This window comes from Rattus rattus, chromosome 6, assembly GCF_011064425.1.
Source record: "Rattus rattus isolate New Zealand chromosome 6, Rrattus_CSIRO_v1, whole genome shotgun sequence".
In the NCBI taxonomy this organism is placed as follows: Eukaryota; Metazoa; Chordata; class Mammalia; order Rodentia; family Muridae; genus Rattus; species Rattus rattus.
This window is the reverse complement of record NC_046159.1, coordinates 27,308,842-27,323,031: the sequence shown is the minus strand read 5'-3', so window position 1 is coordinate 27,323,031 and position 14,190 is coordinate 27,308,842. Positions and strand designations below refer to the sequence as shown.

At 52.0% G+C, this 14,190-nt stretch overlaps 1 protein-coding gene across 1 annotated transcript; it reads right to left on the bottom strand.

The window, feature by feature from the left end:
- Nucleotides 1–277: 277 nt before the first annotated feature.
- On the bottom strand, nucleotides 278–13,945 carry Wnt5b (Wnt family member 5B). The gene is made up of 4 exons (XM_032907404.1): nucleotides 13,827–13,945; nucleotides 12,034–12,281; nucleotides 6,442–6,734; nucleotides 278–1,008 (listed from the first exon to the last, which is right to left on the bottom strand). The coding sequence occupies exons 1-4, from the start codon at nucleotides 13,943–13,945 to the stop codon at nucleotides 550–552; spliced, it is 1,119 nt and encodes a 372-aa protein (XP_032763295.1). The 3' UTR covers nucleotides 278–549.
- Between the last annotated feature and the right edge of the window lie 245 nt (nucleotides 13,946–14,190).

Here is a 14,190-nt window from a genome sequence, read left to right as displayed (position 1 = left end):
GGTCCAGGGAGGCCCAGATCTCTTATGGTCACCAGTCAGGGTGACTTGAGACTGCTCCCCAATATTGGGGAAGGAAACTTTCCTGCCATGTGTACTCAGATGAGAAAAGAAGCAAGCTCAGAGCCCCTTCCCAAAGCCACCTCCATCTCGGGGAAGACCTGGGCCTCCATCGGGGTGGGCAGGTCTTCCTACCTTCCACAGGGCCTCTGGGTCTCCTGGCCAGGGTCACAGACATTCATCTTCCCCACAGGACTATAGATCTGAAACACCCGGAGGCTATGGCGCATAGACATTCTCAAGCCCCTGTCCAGAGAGTCCTGGCCAGAAAACGGGGAAAAGCCTGTTTCTCTCCCACTGGCTGTAGATTTCCAGCAAAGTCCAGTCCTCACAGAGGGCCAGCATCTCGGAAGTTCTTCCTCTCCATTCTCTTCTCTTGATTATTCATCATCCATCCATCCATTCGTACAAATATAAAATATATTTTAGATAGATTTATATAATATAGACTTTTGTGAGGCGGAGAGGAGCGGGCTGGAGGCCCGTGTGCAGTCACTTACAGACATACTGGTCCACGATCTCGGTGCATTTTTTGCATCTGACAAAGCAACACCAGTGGAACCTGCAGTGGCAGCGTTCCACCTGGACGCTCTTGAAGCGGTCATAGCCGCGGCCACAGCACATGAGCTCGCAGCCATCCGTGCCCTCTGAGGTCTTGTTGCAGAGGCGACCTTGGGTGCCCAGGGAGCCCGTGGTCTCATTTCGCAGGCAGTAGTCAGGGCTGGGGTCTACGTAGACCAGGTCCTCCGGGCTGGGCTGGTTGAAGCGGCTGTTGGTCAGTTCCAGCTTGCCCTGACGGGTGATACGCATGGCCGCAGCGCTGTCATACTTCTCCTTCAAACGGTCCCCCACCTTGCGGAACTCAGCCAGCTGGAGCCAGCAGGTCTTGAGGCTGCAGGACCCAGAGACTCCGTGACATTTGCAGGAGACATCAGCCATCTTATACACGGCCTGGGGGAGGAGAAAAATAGGAATAAGAAGCCTTCATAGAGCAGGGAGACTCCTTCAAGCAAGTGGAGAGGTGGGCCAGTGAACTCAGCAGGAAAAGGGGCTTGCTGCCAGGCCTGACAACCTGGGTTCAAGTCCCGGAGCTCACACGATAGAAGGAGAGAACCAACTCCTACAGTACTCCCAAATATCATCTTCGAAAGCTGTTTTTAGAGCCCTGCATGGGGGCTCGAGCCTTTGATCCCAGGACTTGGGAGGCACAGACAGGTAGATTTCTGAGTTGGAAGCCAGCCTGTTCTATAAAGTGAGTTCCAAAACAGCCAGGGATACACAGAGAAACCCTGTCTCAAAAACACAAACAAAACAAAAACACAACAACAAAGTTGTTAAATATGTGTGTGCATGCGTATGTGTATGTATGTGTGTGTGTGTCACAGATATCAGGGGTCTTTTGGTAGCTGGTTCTTCTACCTTGATTTGAGGCGGGATCTCTCTTGTCTCATTCTCTCACAGAATGATGACTGGGCTCGTGGAAGTCAGAGGGCAGCTCCACCTTTATGTGGGTTCCAGGGATCAAACTCAGGATGTCAGGCTCGCCCAGCGAGTGCCTTTACCTACTGAGCCATCGTGCTCACTGCTCTCATTTCAGCTGCTTCACCACATGCGCCAAACTGGCTGGCCCACGAGCTATCTGGTAACTCTCCAGTCCCTTCCTCCCGCCCTGCAGTATGAGTAAGAGATGCACACTACTGCCTGGGGCCTTTGCTCCTTTGGAGACCCTAATGGGTTTATTAGACTTGGTAGCAATTGCATCCATCCCCTGACCCATCTCCTCAGACCCTTAAAATCATTTATTGTCATTGAAACAGAAGCTCATCTTACCCAGGCTGGCCTCAAGCTTGTTCTACAACCAAAGATGACCTTGAATTTCTTCTTCCAACTCCTGAGTGTTGAGAGTGTGGGCATGTGTTACCCTAACCAGTTTATACAGCACTAGGGAGCACCCCCAGCAGGGCCTTGTGCCGGGTAGGCAATCCCTCTCCCCACTGAGCTACACCCCACCTACCTCTCCCCACCTCCTACCCCACCCATCCTCCTCCTTAAATGGAGTCTACTATGCTGATCAGAATCTTCAAACTTCTGGGCTCACGTGATCTTGCCACAGCCTCCAGAGCAGCTGGCGGACGTGAGCCTTTGCTCCTGGGTCAGATTCTCTACGTTGATCAAATCTTCAAAGATAAAACCGAACAAAACATGTCTAGCTTTTGCACAATATGGAGCACAAGTCAGGAAAGAGAGAGTCCAGTTGTTTCACACTCGTCACGGCCCGCCTGGGTAGCTGAAGGTCCTCTCAGATCCTATGAAATTCCTCCAAAACCGAATAGCTCCTGTTCTAGGGTTGACGTTGGGCTATCAGGAGTTTCCTGGGGGCCATCCCATCAGTAAACATGACCCACCTCAACCCCTTACACCCAGCTGGGAGAAGCTGGGAGCCTGGGGCGATACCTATGTCGTGGGAAGCAGGACAGTGAGCCTACCCACGTGAGCATCCGTTCCAGGGCAAACCGACGTTGGCAGTCACTGAATCTAACACTGTGGAGTGGACCTGAACTTAGGCTACTCCCAAATCAAACTCATAAGGCAGAGTGGAGCAGAAAGCTGGTCGCTAAGAACTGATGTATCAGCCTGGCCCACGGCACAGACAGGGGTAAAAGTTCATCTCTGCCTCGAAGTGTTTCCCTGGGCCGTAGCTCTTGTCCCCAATAGAGTCAGAGATCATTTCTCCAGGGTTCCCCTTGGATTTCTTTTTTTTTTTTTTTTTTTTTTTGAGCTGGGGGACCCGAACCCAGGGCCTTAAGCTTGCTAGGCAAAAGCGCTCTACCACTGAGCCAAATCCCCAACCAGGTTTCTTTTCAAGAGTCCTCAGACCGTGTTTTTGGTCAGCACTAAGGAGACCAGCCCAGGTGCCAGAAACAGCCACCATGAGCCCTCGGACTGTTTAAAAGTTGTTTTCGTAATAGGGCTGCATTTCCATGACTTCACAGTGGAGAAACTGAGTCTCCAGAGTCTTGGGAACCAGTTAGGTCCATCCTGGAGTGAGCCCGCAGGGTAAGCACTTCTCTACTTCAACCTTGTAGCCTAAGTAACACAGGGAAGGGAGGAGGCCTTCCCCCCAAGGTTCAAGGCGCCAGCACTTGCCCTGACAGCTACTGAGGACATCTGAGTAGGAACTTCACAGATAGGCTGACACTGCAGGCCTGGGTCCTAGCCTGCCTCTCTCTATACAGACGGCGCTTGGCTTACGGAGGGAGCTACATGTGGTGCTGTAGACTGGGACGCACAGGGCCTGTGACTGTGTGCTGTGTAGAGCTACCGGCTGCTCTGGAGGCTTGAGCCCAAACGTTTGAATATTCTGAACAGCATAACGCGATTCCATTTAAAGAGGATGAGGGGTGGGGTGGGAGGTGGGAGGAGGGGGTGAGGTGTAGCTCACTCGGTAGACAGATTGCACAAGGCCCTGGGGGTGCTCCCTGGCACTGTATAAACTGGTTAGGGTGACACATGCCCACAGTCCCAGCACGCAGGAGTTAGAAGCAGAAGGGAGCGAGCAGAATAAATGTTTCTAAAGGAATCAGCAGCAGGGGGCGGAGGAGGGAGGCGCCACCTCACAGACATGGAGGGATCCACACAAGTCTGAGGAGGAGCCCTGTCTCCAGTCACTATTTAGAAATCCACCCGTCCTCAGACATTGTAATATTTATCCTTTTTCTCCCGTATTTTATTACTGATCTTTCTGTGAATAAAGAGAAGGTAATGTTAATTATGGAGCCTTTCCTGCTTACTAAAAAAAAACTACCCAATATGGGGCTCAGGGTAGAACATTTGTCTAGCATGTATAAGAGCCTCGGTTTGATCCCCAGGGTCACAAAACGAAAGATAAAAATGCTTTAAAAAAAAAAATTTCCGGGGTTGGGGATTTAGCTCAGTGGTAGAGCGCTTGCCTAGGAAGCGCAAGGCCCTTGGTTCGGTCCCCAGCTTGGGGGGGTGGGATGGGGACCATTTCCATCCCAGTTAGCAATGTGGTGGTCACACCTGTAATTCCAACATCCTGGGAGGCTAAGGAAGGATGGCTGTCATGAGTTGGAGGCTAGCCTGGTCTACAAAGAGAGACTCTGGGTCCTTTCTTGTTTGTTTTTTTGAGACAGGGTTTCCCTGTATATCCCTGGCTGTCCGGGACCTCACTTTGCAGACCAGGCTGGCCTCAAACACAGTGATCACCCTGCCTCTGAGTGTGCCACCACTCCCGGGGTTCCTGTGTCATTCCTAACACCCTCCTCTTTCTTACTTTTTTTTTTTTTTTAAAAAAAGAACTGGGCTTGGTGGCTAATTCCTGTACTGTTAGCACTCAAAAGGCAGAGGCAGGAGACTGCTGTGGGTTTAAGGCCTCCCTGGGCTATGGAGCCAGTTCTAGGCTTGCTAGGGGTGCACGATGAGACCTTGTCTCAGATAAGCATTGGTTTTGTTTTTTGTCCCCCTGCCCTGCAATAATAAGGCCCCAGGCCACATCTATCTCATAGGACCACCCTCGGTACATGGCAAGTATCAGACGCAGGCTTCCACCCTCCCCAAGGCCTCTGTATCTGCCTCTGTATCTTTGTGTGGTCGAGCAGTACCAGCTGGCTGGTCTCGCCTCCATGTCCAGAGAAAGAGGCGTCTGCCAAAGCACACAGGACCTCTGTGGTGGGCAAGATGGCAGATCGCAGATAATCCATCCTTGCTTATTCTGTCTTAAAGCACTAGCTGGGCTCTTTTCAACCCTGCCACTGTGCTGTCCTCCCTGAAGAAGCTCTTATGTATGTTAGGAGGTGAGAGCTAGACATACTGATGCCCTAGGGAGTGACTGATGCCTACGGTTCCTTAGACAATGATTTAAAAAAATAGAGGGACAAGCGCTCCCATCCCAGAGCACCCCTTGACAGAGGGAGAGGTGTGCTGTCTGGGGGGCGGAGCTAAAGCCTGGGAACCAGACAGAAGAAGGCAGGAAAGAGGTCATCAAGGGGCCAGACAGACAGACAAGGGGCCAGCACAAACAAATGATTAGGGACAACAAAAGGAGAAGCCAGCGAAAGCAGGGTCAGACTGTGGAGGGAAGGAAGGCGATGTCTCCCCTGTACCTCCAGCACAGATCAGGATGCTACCTTGTGCCTGACGTGGTCACAGTGCCAGAAACGAGCTCAAACCAGGCCTCACAGGCCTCACAGGGCCCCTCTCCTGCCGTCTGGGAAGCAGACCTCTTACTTAACCATTAGGAGGCAACCCAGAAACTGCTCTCGCAATCACGCGTGCTGGGCTATGCAGAGCATGGTAAGGGGTGTTACAAAGAAGCACATAGCTAGCATAGTCGTCCTTCATCAGGGAAAGGAAGGCCAAGAAATCCTCAGGAAAAGCAGGAAATGCCTAGGCTCAGGGGCAAGAGGCCTTTGAACTCAGATTTTTTTTTTAAGGTAGGCTCTTGCCCAGGCTAGCCCTGAACTAGGCTCAAGAGATCCCATGCCTCAGCCTTCTTTGAACCTGGGATTACAGAAGTATCAAGAGATAAAGAGACTGGCGGTTGGCCACCGTGGTGCAGCTGTTCTCAGAGATGCCATTCGAGGAAGCCCGAAGGAGTGAAGGAGCACAGGTGCCATCACGCTGTTCCCAAAGGTAGTGAGGACAACGCGGGTGTGGTGATGTGGACAACCAGGCATGTCCTGCTGTGACAAGACACCCGTGTGTTAGCTTCTACAGAGCTGAAGCTCAGAAGACAGTCATGTCTCCTCACTCCCACTTCAGCCCTAAGCCTCTCAGAGCAGACCACATCCGCCATTACCCCGAATGCGCTTTGGGGCTGTGGCTCTGTGTCTGCTCCATAGCAGCTTCTCAAACAGCCCTAAGCTCTACGTAAACCAGGCCAGGTTTACTGGCTTAAACATCCAATCATCACGAGGAGGGCGGGCCATGACCAATGTCCTCAGAAGTGATAAGGTTAGAAAGGTGGCAGTCAGGAGCTAGCACAGCAGCCATTGTCCCAGCTACAGGACAGCACAGCCTGTCTGTAGTCCCGGCTCCTGGGAGGCAGAAGCAGAATGATGTCTCGAGCCCAAGAGATTGAAGAAACCCAGCACTCACGGAGGCAGGTGGATCTCCGAGTTTGAAGCCAGTCTGGTCTACACTGTGCATTCCAGGCCAGTCAGCGCTACAGAGTGAGATTCTGTCCCCAAACAAACAAGCTGCCACCACCACCAAACACAAAAATACCCCCGACCCCCCCTAAAAAGAAAGATGATCACACTAGAAGTGGAATGAATATACGGAAAGGGGCCAGCTGAGTGACAAGACACGCAGGTCAGCACCCTCAGCTTTCTTGGCGGTGGTAGGGAGGGCAAGATGGCTTACCCGGCGGCCAGCCTCGTTGTTCTGTAAGTTCATGAGGGCTCGGCCCTGCTCCTCTGATCCCTTGGCAAAGTTCTTCTCACGCTCTCGGGCATCCACAAACTCCTTGGCAAAGCGGTAGCCATACTCCACGTTGTCCCCACAGCCGCCCCACAGCCAGTCTCGTGGCAGGTCCTTGGGCCTTGCTGCACGGCTGCAGCCACAGGTGGACAGCTCACCCTCTCTGCAGGCTCGGCTGATGGCATTCACCACACCAGCGGCGCTCACCGCATACGTGAAGGCAGTCTCCCGGCTACCTGCGGCAGGGAACAACAGACAGTAAGCCAGTCGGTCACTGTCCTCTGTGGCTGTGGCTTTCCCTGTGGGAACAGGTGTCCTGGGGAATTCCTGCTCTCCCCACAGCACCGATGGTTAGAAACTCTTTGCAAGGGGCTGACCCTGGTCCCTTTTGACTTGTTGGTCCCAGCCCTGCTCTGTGACGAACTCCAGGTCCAGCCCACACTCTATCCATTGTACTTTATAGGATGATACATCCACTCCTGGAGGAAGCAGAAGTTGTAAGCAGAGGAAGAATGGGACCACTTGGGACTAAGGAGATTGAAGAAATTGTGAGATTAATAGAACAAGTCTGTACCCAAGCAAGATCAGCTTCTCCTTCAAATATTATTTTTCTCCTGCCCATAAGTCACACATCTGTGTGTCTGTCCTTTTCATGGCTGTCACTGTCTAGTGGGGCACTGGCAGAGGCCAGGAATAGAAAGTGAACTAGACACCATTGTCTAGAATAGTCCTGTGGTTTCCCTTTCTCTTCCTTGGACCTCACACTGCCTCCCGGTTCATGAGCATCAGGGAACCACACCTGAAGTTGCAGCTATGGTCATTTGCTATACGGAGTCCCAACTTTGTTCCTCTTCACTGCAACAGAAATCTTAAAGCCTCCCGCGGTGTACTGTACTGCAGACGGGAATGTTATTAGCTGCAGATGCTGTGGAAATTAACGGAGTCCCCAGATGACCCAGAAATTCCACTCCTAAAACTATGCCCAACAGAAACAGAGGTATGTGTTTCCCAGTGGCTGTTCATTGCAGCATGATTCATAATATCCAAAGAGAGAGGGAAAGACAGACGGACAGATAGACAGACAGACAGAACTCAATTATCCATCAGAGGATGACTGAACACAACATGCCACTATCCAGACAGCGAAATACTAACAGGAACGAAGTACGAATATATTCCATGACATGGATGAACCTTTAAATACCTGCATCAAGAGGCCATGTATCATTTGGTCCCATTTATAGGAATGTCCAGAATGGGGAAAATTCATAGAGATGGATTAGCTGGGGCCAGGGGTAGACAGTGACAGCTGAGGGTTAGTACAGTGTTCCAGAATTAGTGATTACAGCTGTACATCTCGTCACGCTGAAGACCACTGAGCTGCATGCACACTTTTAAATGGTGGACTGTATACGACATGAATGAGTTCCCCCTAAGGCTGTTTAAACACATAACCAATGACACTTGTGTAGGATCAGATACTGAGAGAAGTGGCGGTTGCTGGCAGATCACAGACGTCTCCTGGATTTGTTCTCGTACCAGGTAGAATCTTCTGTCCTCCTGCTGGGACTCTCCCATGTCTCCACAATGGGAGAGGGACACCATAGGCTGTCCCAGAGAGTGGAGAGACAGAAGCCTGTAATCAATGACAAGGTATGAAGGCTGGGGAGCTGGCTCTGTAGTTAAGAGTATTTGCTGCTCTTGCAGACATCTAGAGATTGCTTCCTAGCATCCATGTGAGGTGGCTCACGACCTCCATGGCTCCAGCCCCAGAGGACCCAGTGCCTTCCCACACACACACACACACACACACACACACACACACACACACCACACACTCACACACACACACATGCCTTCCTCTACACACACACACACACACACACGCACACACACACACACACACACACAAATAAACAATAAATTGAATCTTAAGGGAAAGGTCTGGAGTGATCTCTACTTCTTGATTACCTTGGCACCACACCGTGATGTCAGAAATCAGATCGCACTGAGTGAATCAGCTTTTCACACACAACTAACAGGAATCGGCCCTGGTCTTCTGTAAACAGAACAGCCTATGAAGCTACTGGTAGGAGGCTCCACTGTGATCTAGCTGCTACGGCTGACACTTGCCCTGGTGCCGACTGTAGCAATGAATGCCGGGATAGTCAGATAGTCCAAGAAGCTCTTTCAAAACAAAACTATGTTATTTTAAATTGTGTATGTCTTTATGTCTTTGTAGGGAAATATGCATGTGCACGCAGTGCCTCTGGAGGCCAGAAGAGGGCGCCGGATCTCCTGGAGCTGGAGGGATAGGCAGTTAAGAGCAGTTAGGAGCTGGGAGCCGAACTCCGGTCCTCTGAAAGAGCATTCTGTGCTCTGAAGGAAGCAGGCTGGGCCCTATTCTAAGTGAGCCATCTCTGGAAAGTTCCAGAAATGCTTTCAAATCTTGACAGGCCAGGTGGAGCAGGATGGAATCTCAGACACCCCAGCACAGGATCTCCTTCCATTCTCTACAAGAATTAGCGTCTTGTCTTCCTCAGGAAAGCGCTGGCCTTTCAGAGCAGTTTATTCATCCTTTTTCCTTTTTTTTTTTTTTTTAACACAATTCTATCACTAGAAAGTTCCTCCTCGTATGAAACCAAAATACCGCCTCCTTGTAATTTCTGCCTGCTGGAGCAGCCCTGTCTAATCTCCTTTCCACTTGACAGCTCTCCAGTGTTTGAAAACAGGAAACATGCCTTTTCTGTGTTCCTTTCCCAAGCTGCATATGTCATTTCCCCCACCCTTCTTTATCGAAGACGCTTCTGATTCCAATCAGCCCTCCCCAAATACTTCTTGAAACCACGTGCCTGTCTCTAAATAGAATACACCAGGTGCCGCACACTGACCTCCGGGGACTTGGGCTCTGAACGTGTCCTCCAGCACACTGGACTCACTCTGCCTCTGCTGGAGGGGTGTGGCCAGACTCTGAGAGCCTGCAGCGCCAACTGCACGGGGCAGCCCGTGGGTCCCGGGTAAGAGATTCTTAGATAGAAATCTCTTGCAAAGGACAGTTCCCTACTGGGGGTTAGATGAGCAGTGTGTGCGCATGTGTGTGTGTGTGCATGCGTGTTGGTTGGAGGTTGGAAGGTGTCTGAAACAGTCACATATGAAAGGAAAATCAAACCATGTCAAACCATGTGGCCAGGGAGCCACAGAGCCAGAGCACTCCTCTGAGCTGCTCTGCTGCCCTCTGGTGATGACTTTTGCTGCAGCTTTAAGAAGGAAGCCTTGGGGGGTTGGGGATTTAGCTCAGTGGTAGAGCGCTTGCCTAGCAAGCGCAAGGCCCTGGGTTCGGTCCCCAGCTCCGAAAAAAAGAAAAAAGAAAAAGAAAAAGAAAAAAAAAAGAAGGAAGCCTTGGGACGCTGGGATCCTAGCGGGAGCTACCCCAGGGCGCAGCTTCTCAGACCTGGAGAGCCTTCGGGGAGGCTCCAGAAAAAGGAGTGGGAGTCAGGACATGGCGACAAATGCTTTTAATCCCAGCACTAGGGAGGCTGAGACTGGCAGATCTCTGAGTTCAAGCCCAGCCTGGACTACATAGAGAGTCCAGGACAGCCAGGGCTATGTAGAGAGACCCTGTTTTAAAAACAACAGACAGCAAACAGCAATAAAACGAAGAGTGGGGAAAACCAGGCAGACCAAGGTGCTCCCATTGATAACTGAGGTGGATCAGGCAAGGCGTGCAGCATCCCTTGTAAAGAGGCCTGCCTTGCACAAGCCACCCCATTATACAGTCAGACTCAGTCGTCTCTATTCCTGATACTCCCGCTCGCCATGCGTGTGCAGGTGTGTGGGTACGTGCGCATCCCCTCAGTGGAAATCTGAGAAACCGGGTGCTATTCTACTGGGTCTTATTCCCAAGACAATGAAAAGACGGCGGTGGCAATCTTGTCTCTGAATTCTTCCAGGACAGCTCCCCATCACAATGCCTCACCCCACTGACTGTTGTTCCTCGGGAGCTACCCACCGTATTCTCTAAGACAAGGACCTGGGGCTCACAGATTTGGCTGGGCCAGCTGCCACCTGTCACTGCCTCTCCAATGGTGGGATTGCAAGCATGTGTCACTGCACCCGTCTCTCTATGTGAGTGACATTTAGGTCTGGGGACTGAATTTATGTCTTCCTGCCTTTTATGTGGGTGCTAGAGATCCAACCAGGTCCTCACACTTGCAGGGCAAGCAAGTTTTCAGACAGGGCCATCATCTCATTGGCCTCTCTGTCTGCCATCCCTTGAATGAAGGGAAACAGGCCCAGGAGGATGCTACTCCCCTGCGACTCCCAACCTGGACCAACCTCATGGTCTCGCCCACAACTGCTTAAGCGGGACAGGTGCTGTGCCAAGGAGAGGGGTGTGAGTGAAGAGGACTCTTGAAGAATCAGTAAGTAAGTCCCACCAAAACCCAAGCCAGCTTTCTGGGGAAACTGCCCCTGAGGCCATTACAGAGCACGGGCACATTCCTTCTATATAGCCAGAGCTGACCCCAATGGCAATGGCAGCATTCCAAGCAGACGCTCCTTGTTTTCATTTTCCAGTTTGAGGCTGGGGAAAGGCGCGTGTGAGGTCCTAATAGAATACTTCATTATCTCAAGCCACCACCAGCCCCAGGCAGCCTTCTGGAATCCTACTTTGGGAAGACCCTAGCTGCAGCTGCCTCCTGAAGGCAGGGTAGCGGAGCACTGTCCAGGGACAATTGGGAGACAAGACTACCAACACCTTCCTTTTATGGTCCTGGAGATAAGACCCAGGAGAATGGGGCCTGGTTTCTCAATTTCTTGCCAGGGAGGGGAGAATTGCATTTCAAACGGACCTAGGACAATTAGACTCAGATCACACCTCCATCTGGGCAATAGGACAGCCATGATCTCACCAGCTGCAGGACCCAGGAGGGGAGGGGAGAGAAGGGACACCCCCCCCAATTGGTGGTCCTCTTACCTCTCACCTTCCTCCCCCACCACTTTCACTTACATCCCTTTTCAAAGGAGAAAGCCTGGCCTGCATCTGGGCCTGGTTAATGACAGCTATTACCAATCTAGCGCCAAGCTTTCACCCCTTGCTGGAGGGCTCAAGTGAAGAAGATGTTAAACATACAATCTGGGATAATCTCCCCCGAGACTCTGTAAAGGCTCTCTCTCTCTCTCTCTCTCTCTCTCTCTCTCTCTCTCTCTCTCTCTCTCTCTCTCTCTCTCTCTTTTAAAGGCCCTTCTAGCACTGAGAGACAAAGGCAGCCTTGGCAGGCGGGTCTCTAACCAACTCCCTCCTTACTCAGAGGTTCCATTCCTCCTCAGAGTGAGTCACAGACAGCCCCAGGGTCTGAGGTAGGGAAACAGAACGATGCAGCTATCCTATAATACCCTCATGGGGCTCCCTCTCCCTTCCAACGTGACCTTCCAAGCCTAGGGGGAATGCAGTGGGGGCCTTCCGTTCATGCTATCGATGCACCATGCACGAAGACACCGGTCCTGTGGCCAAGCCAAGCTCCAGTGGCCTCTTACCTATCTGCATGACCCTGCCAAAGACAGACAAGTTGTCCACAGTGCTGCAGTTCCACCGCCTCTGTCGAAACTGGTGCTGGCACTCCCTGATGCCCGTCTTGGCTCCCTCCCCGATGTAGGACATGTGCTCCTGATACAACTGACACAGCTTTCGCTGGCCTGGGGAAAGCCCGGGAAGTTGGCTGCACACGGGCTGAGCGCCAATGATGAACATCTCAGGTCTCTGCACCGGGTTCAGAGCCAGCGACCTGCAACAACAATCCAGAAAGGGAGAGGGCGCAGCTGTGAATGCACCCCAAAGTGCGGTTCCGCCTTTTACTCCACCCCCTCTCCGCCAACGAGACTCTGGCTAAGGATTTGGAAGGGAGCTTGGGAACAGAGCAGGGTGTGGTGGGGCACACGCCTCTCATCCCAACACAGGGGATGCAGAGGCAGGTGGATCTCTGTGAGTTTGAGGCCAGCCTGGTCTACAGAGCGAGTTTCTGGACAGCCAGAGGTCTGTAGTGAGACCCTATCTGGAAAAAGCAACAAAACAAAACACAGCACAACAAAAATCTGAACTGTCTTAAAGGGTGAGGGTGGACAGGGGAGGCTGAGCAGGGTGGGGAGAGGGACTCCCTCAGTAGGGGTACAGACCCTGCTGATGCAGGGTGCCCTATTCCTTTAACGCAGATCTCTTGGTACCTTTAAGATGACTGCTTCAAGTGCGCAGTGGCCATGCCCCCTAAACTGTTCTTTGCCCCACCTCTGTATATCCCCAAGTCTCTGCCCATGAGCTTGGGGGCTACTTTTGCTCATCATCTGGCACGTACAACCGACGAAGGGCTAAATTAGATGAAGGACTCACAGATCCGCCATCTGAATACAAGCACAAGTCAGGCACAGACTGGGCCATTTCCGTGTCTGCTTGGCAAACACAGAAGCCTTGAAACCACAAACCAGGGCACTTGGTTCTTCCTACAAAGCCCACTTTGGCCTTCAGACTGATCAAGTAGGAATTTTTACCACATCGGCCTCTACTAGCCACACACACACACACACACACACACACACACACACACACACACCCTCTTTCATGTGTGGGGATCTCACTGTGTTTTACAGGATGACCTTGAACTACTGGCCTTGAGTGGTCTGTCTGCCTCAGCTTTAATAACAAGCGTGTGCACGTGTGCACGTGTCCGTGTGTGCGCGTGTTGCTAAGCATGAACTTAAGGGGCTCATTTGTGCTATCAATATTCTTCTTAGATAAAGAACAGTCAAAGCTATTTGTAACACTTCACAGGGGAGTGAGACCTTGAGGAAGGGTTTTATACAAGACCTGAGGGTGGAGGGATCACATGAACTAGATTCTTCTCAGAAAACCCTCGCCTCCTGGAGCTCAAAGGAGAAGACAACCCTTCCTGGGATGGAACAGGCCCCTGCTATTCCTCAGATAAAAGTGTGATCCCTCCCTCAAGGAGACCCTGCTTCATAGCTTGATTACCCAAGAAAGCTCACCATCCAGGCTAGACCTCAACCCTCTCACTCACTACCAGGAGTTGGGTCCAAGCTAGCCTCAGCCTTCTCACTCACTACCAGGAGTTGGGTCCAGGCTAGCCTCAGCCCTCTCACTCACCACCAGGAGTTGGGTCCAGGCTAGCCTCAGCCCTCTCACTCACCACCAGGAGTTGGGTCCAGGCTAGACCTTAGCCCTCTCACTCACCACCAGGAGTTGGGTCCAGGCTAGATCTCAGCCCTCTCACTCACCACCAGGAGTTGGGTCCAGGCTAGACCTCAGCCCTCTCACTCACCACCAGGAGTTGGCGTCAGTCAGCAGCTGTGCCCAGCTGGAGAGCAGAGCTGCCACGAACAGCAGCAGCAGGCTGGGCATGGCCGGCCTCAACCCATCCCAGTGACCAGGGACCAACATCTTCCAAAGTGGAGCTCCCTGGAGAGAGGGAAGCAAAGGGGAGTCAGCATGCAAATGCCACAGACTTGGGGAGCCCAGGGGTACAGTGTAGAAAAGCTCAAAGGATGAGCTGTGCAGGTGGGCATCGAAGTGGCAGACACCTGAACGCAAATTCTGTCCCCCAGAGAAATTCAGCCCTTCCTGACTTCTTACTGGGTGTCTGCTCACCACAGAGCCTTGAGCCCTTTACATGACCCTGTGGGACT

Bases quoted from the DNA above. Each gene is read 5' to 3' on its own strand.
- Wnt5b (XM_032907404.1), bottom strand. From the start codon at position 13,945: ATGTTGGTCCCTGGTCACTGGGATGGGTTGAGGCCGGCCATGCCCAGC. The intron at 6,735-12,033 runs GTAAGAGGCCAC...TCCCTGCCGCAG, and splicing joins TGGCAGGGTCATGCAGATAG to GTAGCCGGGAGACTGCCTTC. The intron at 1,009-6,441 runs GTAAGCCATCTT...CTCCTCCCCCAG, and splicing joins ACAACGAGGCTGGCCGCCGG to GCCGTGTATAAGATGGCTGA.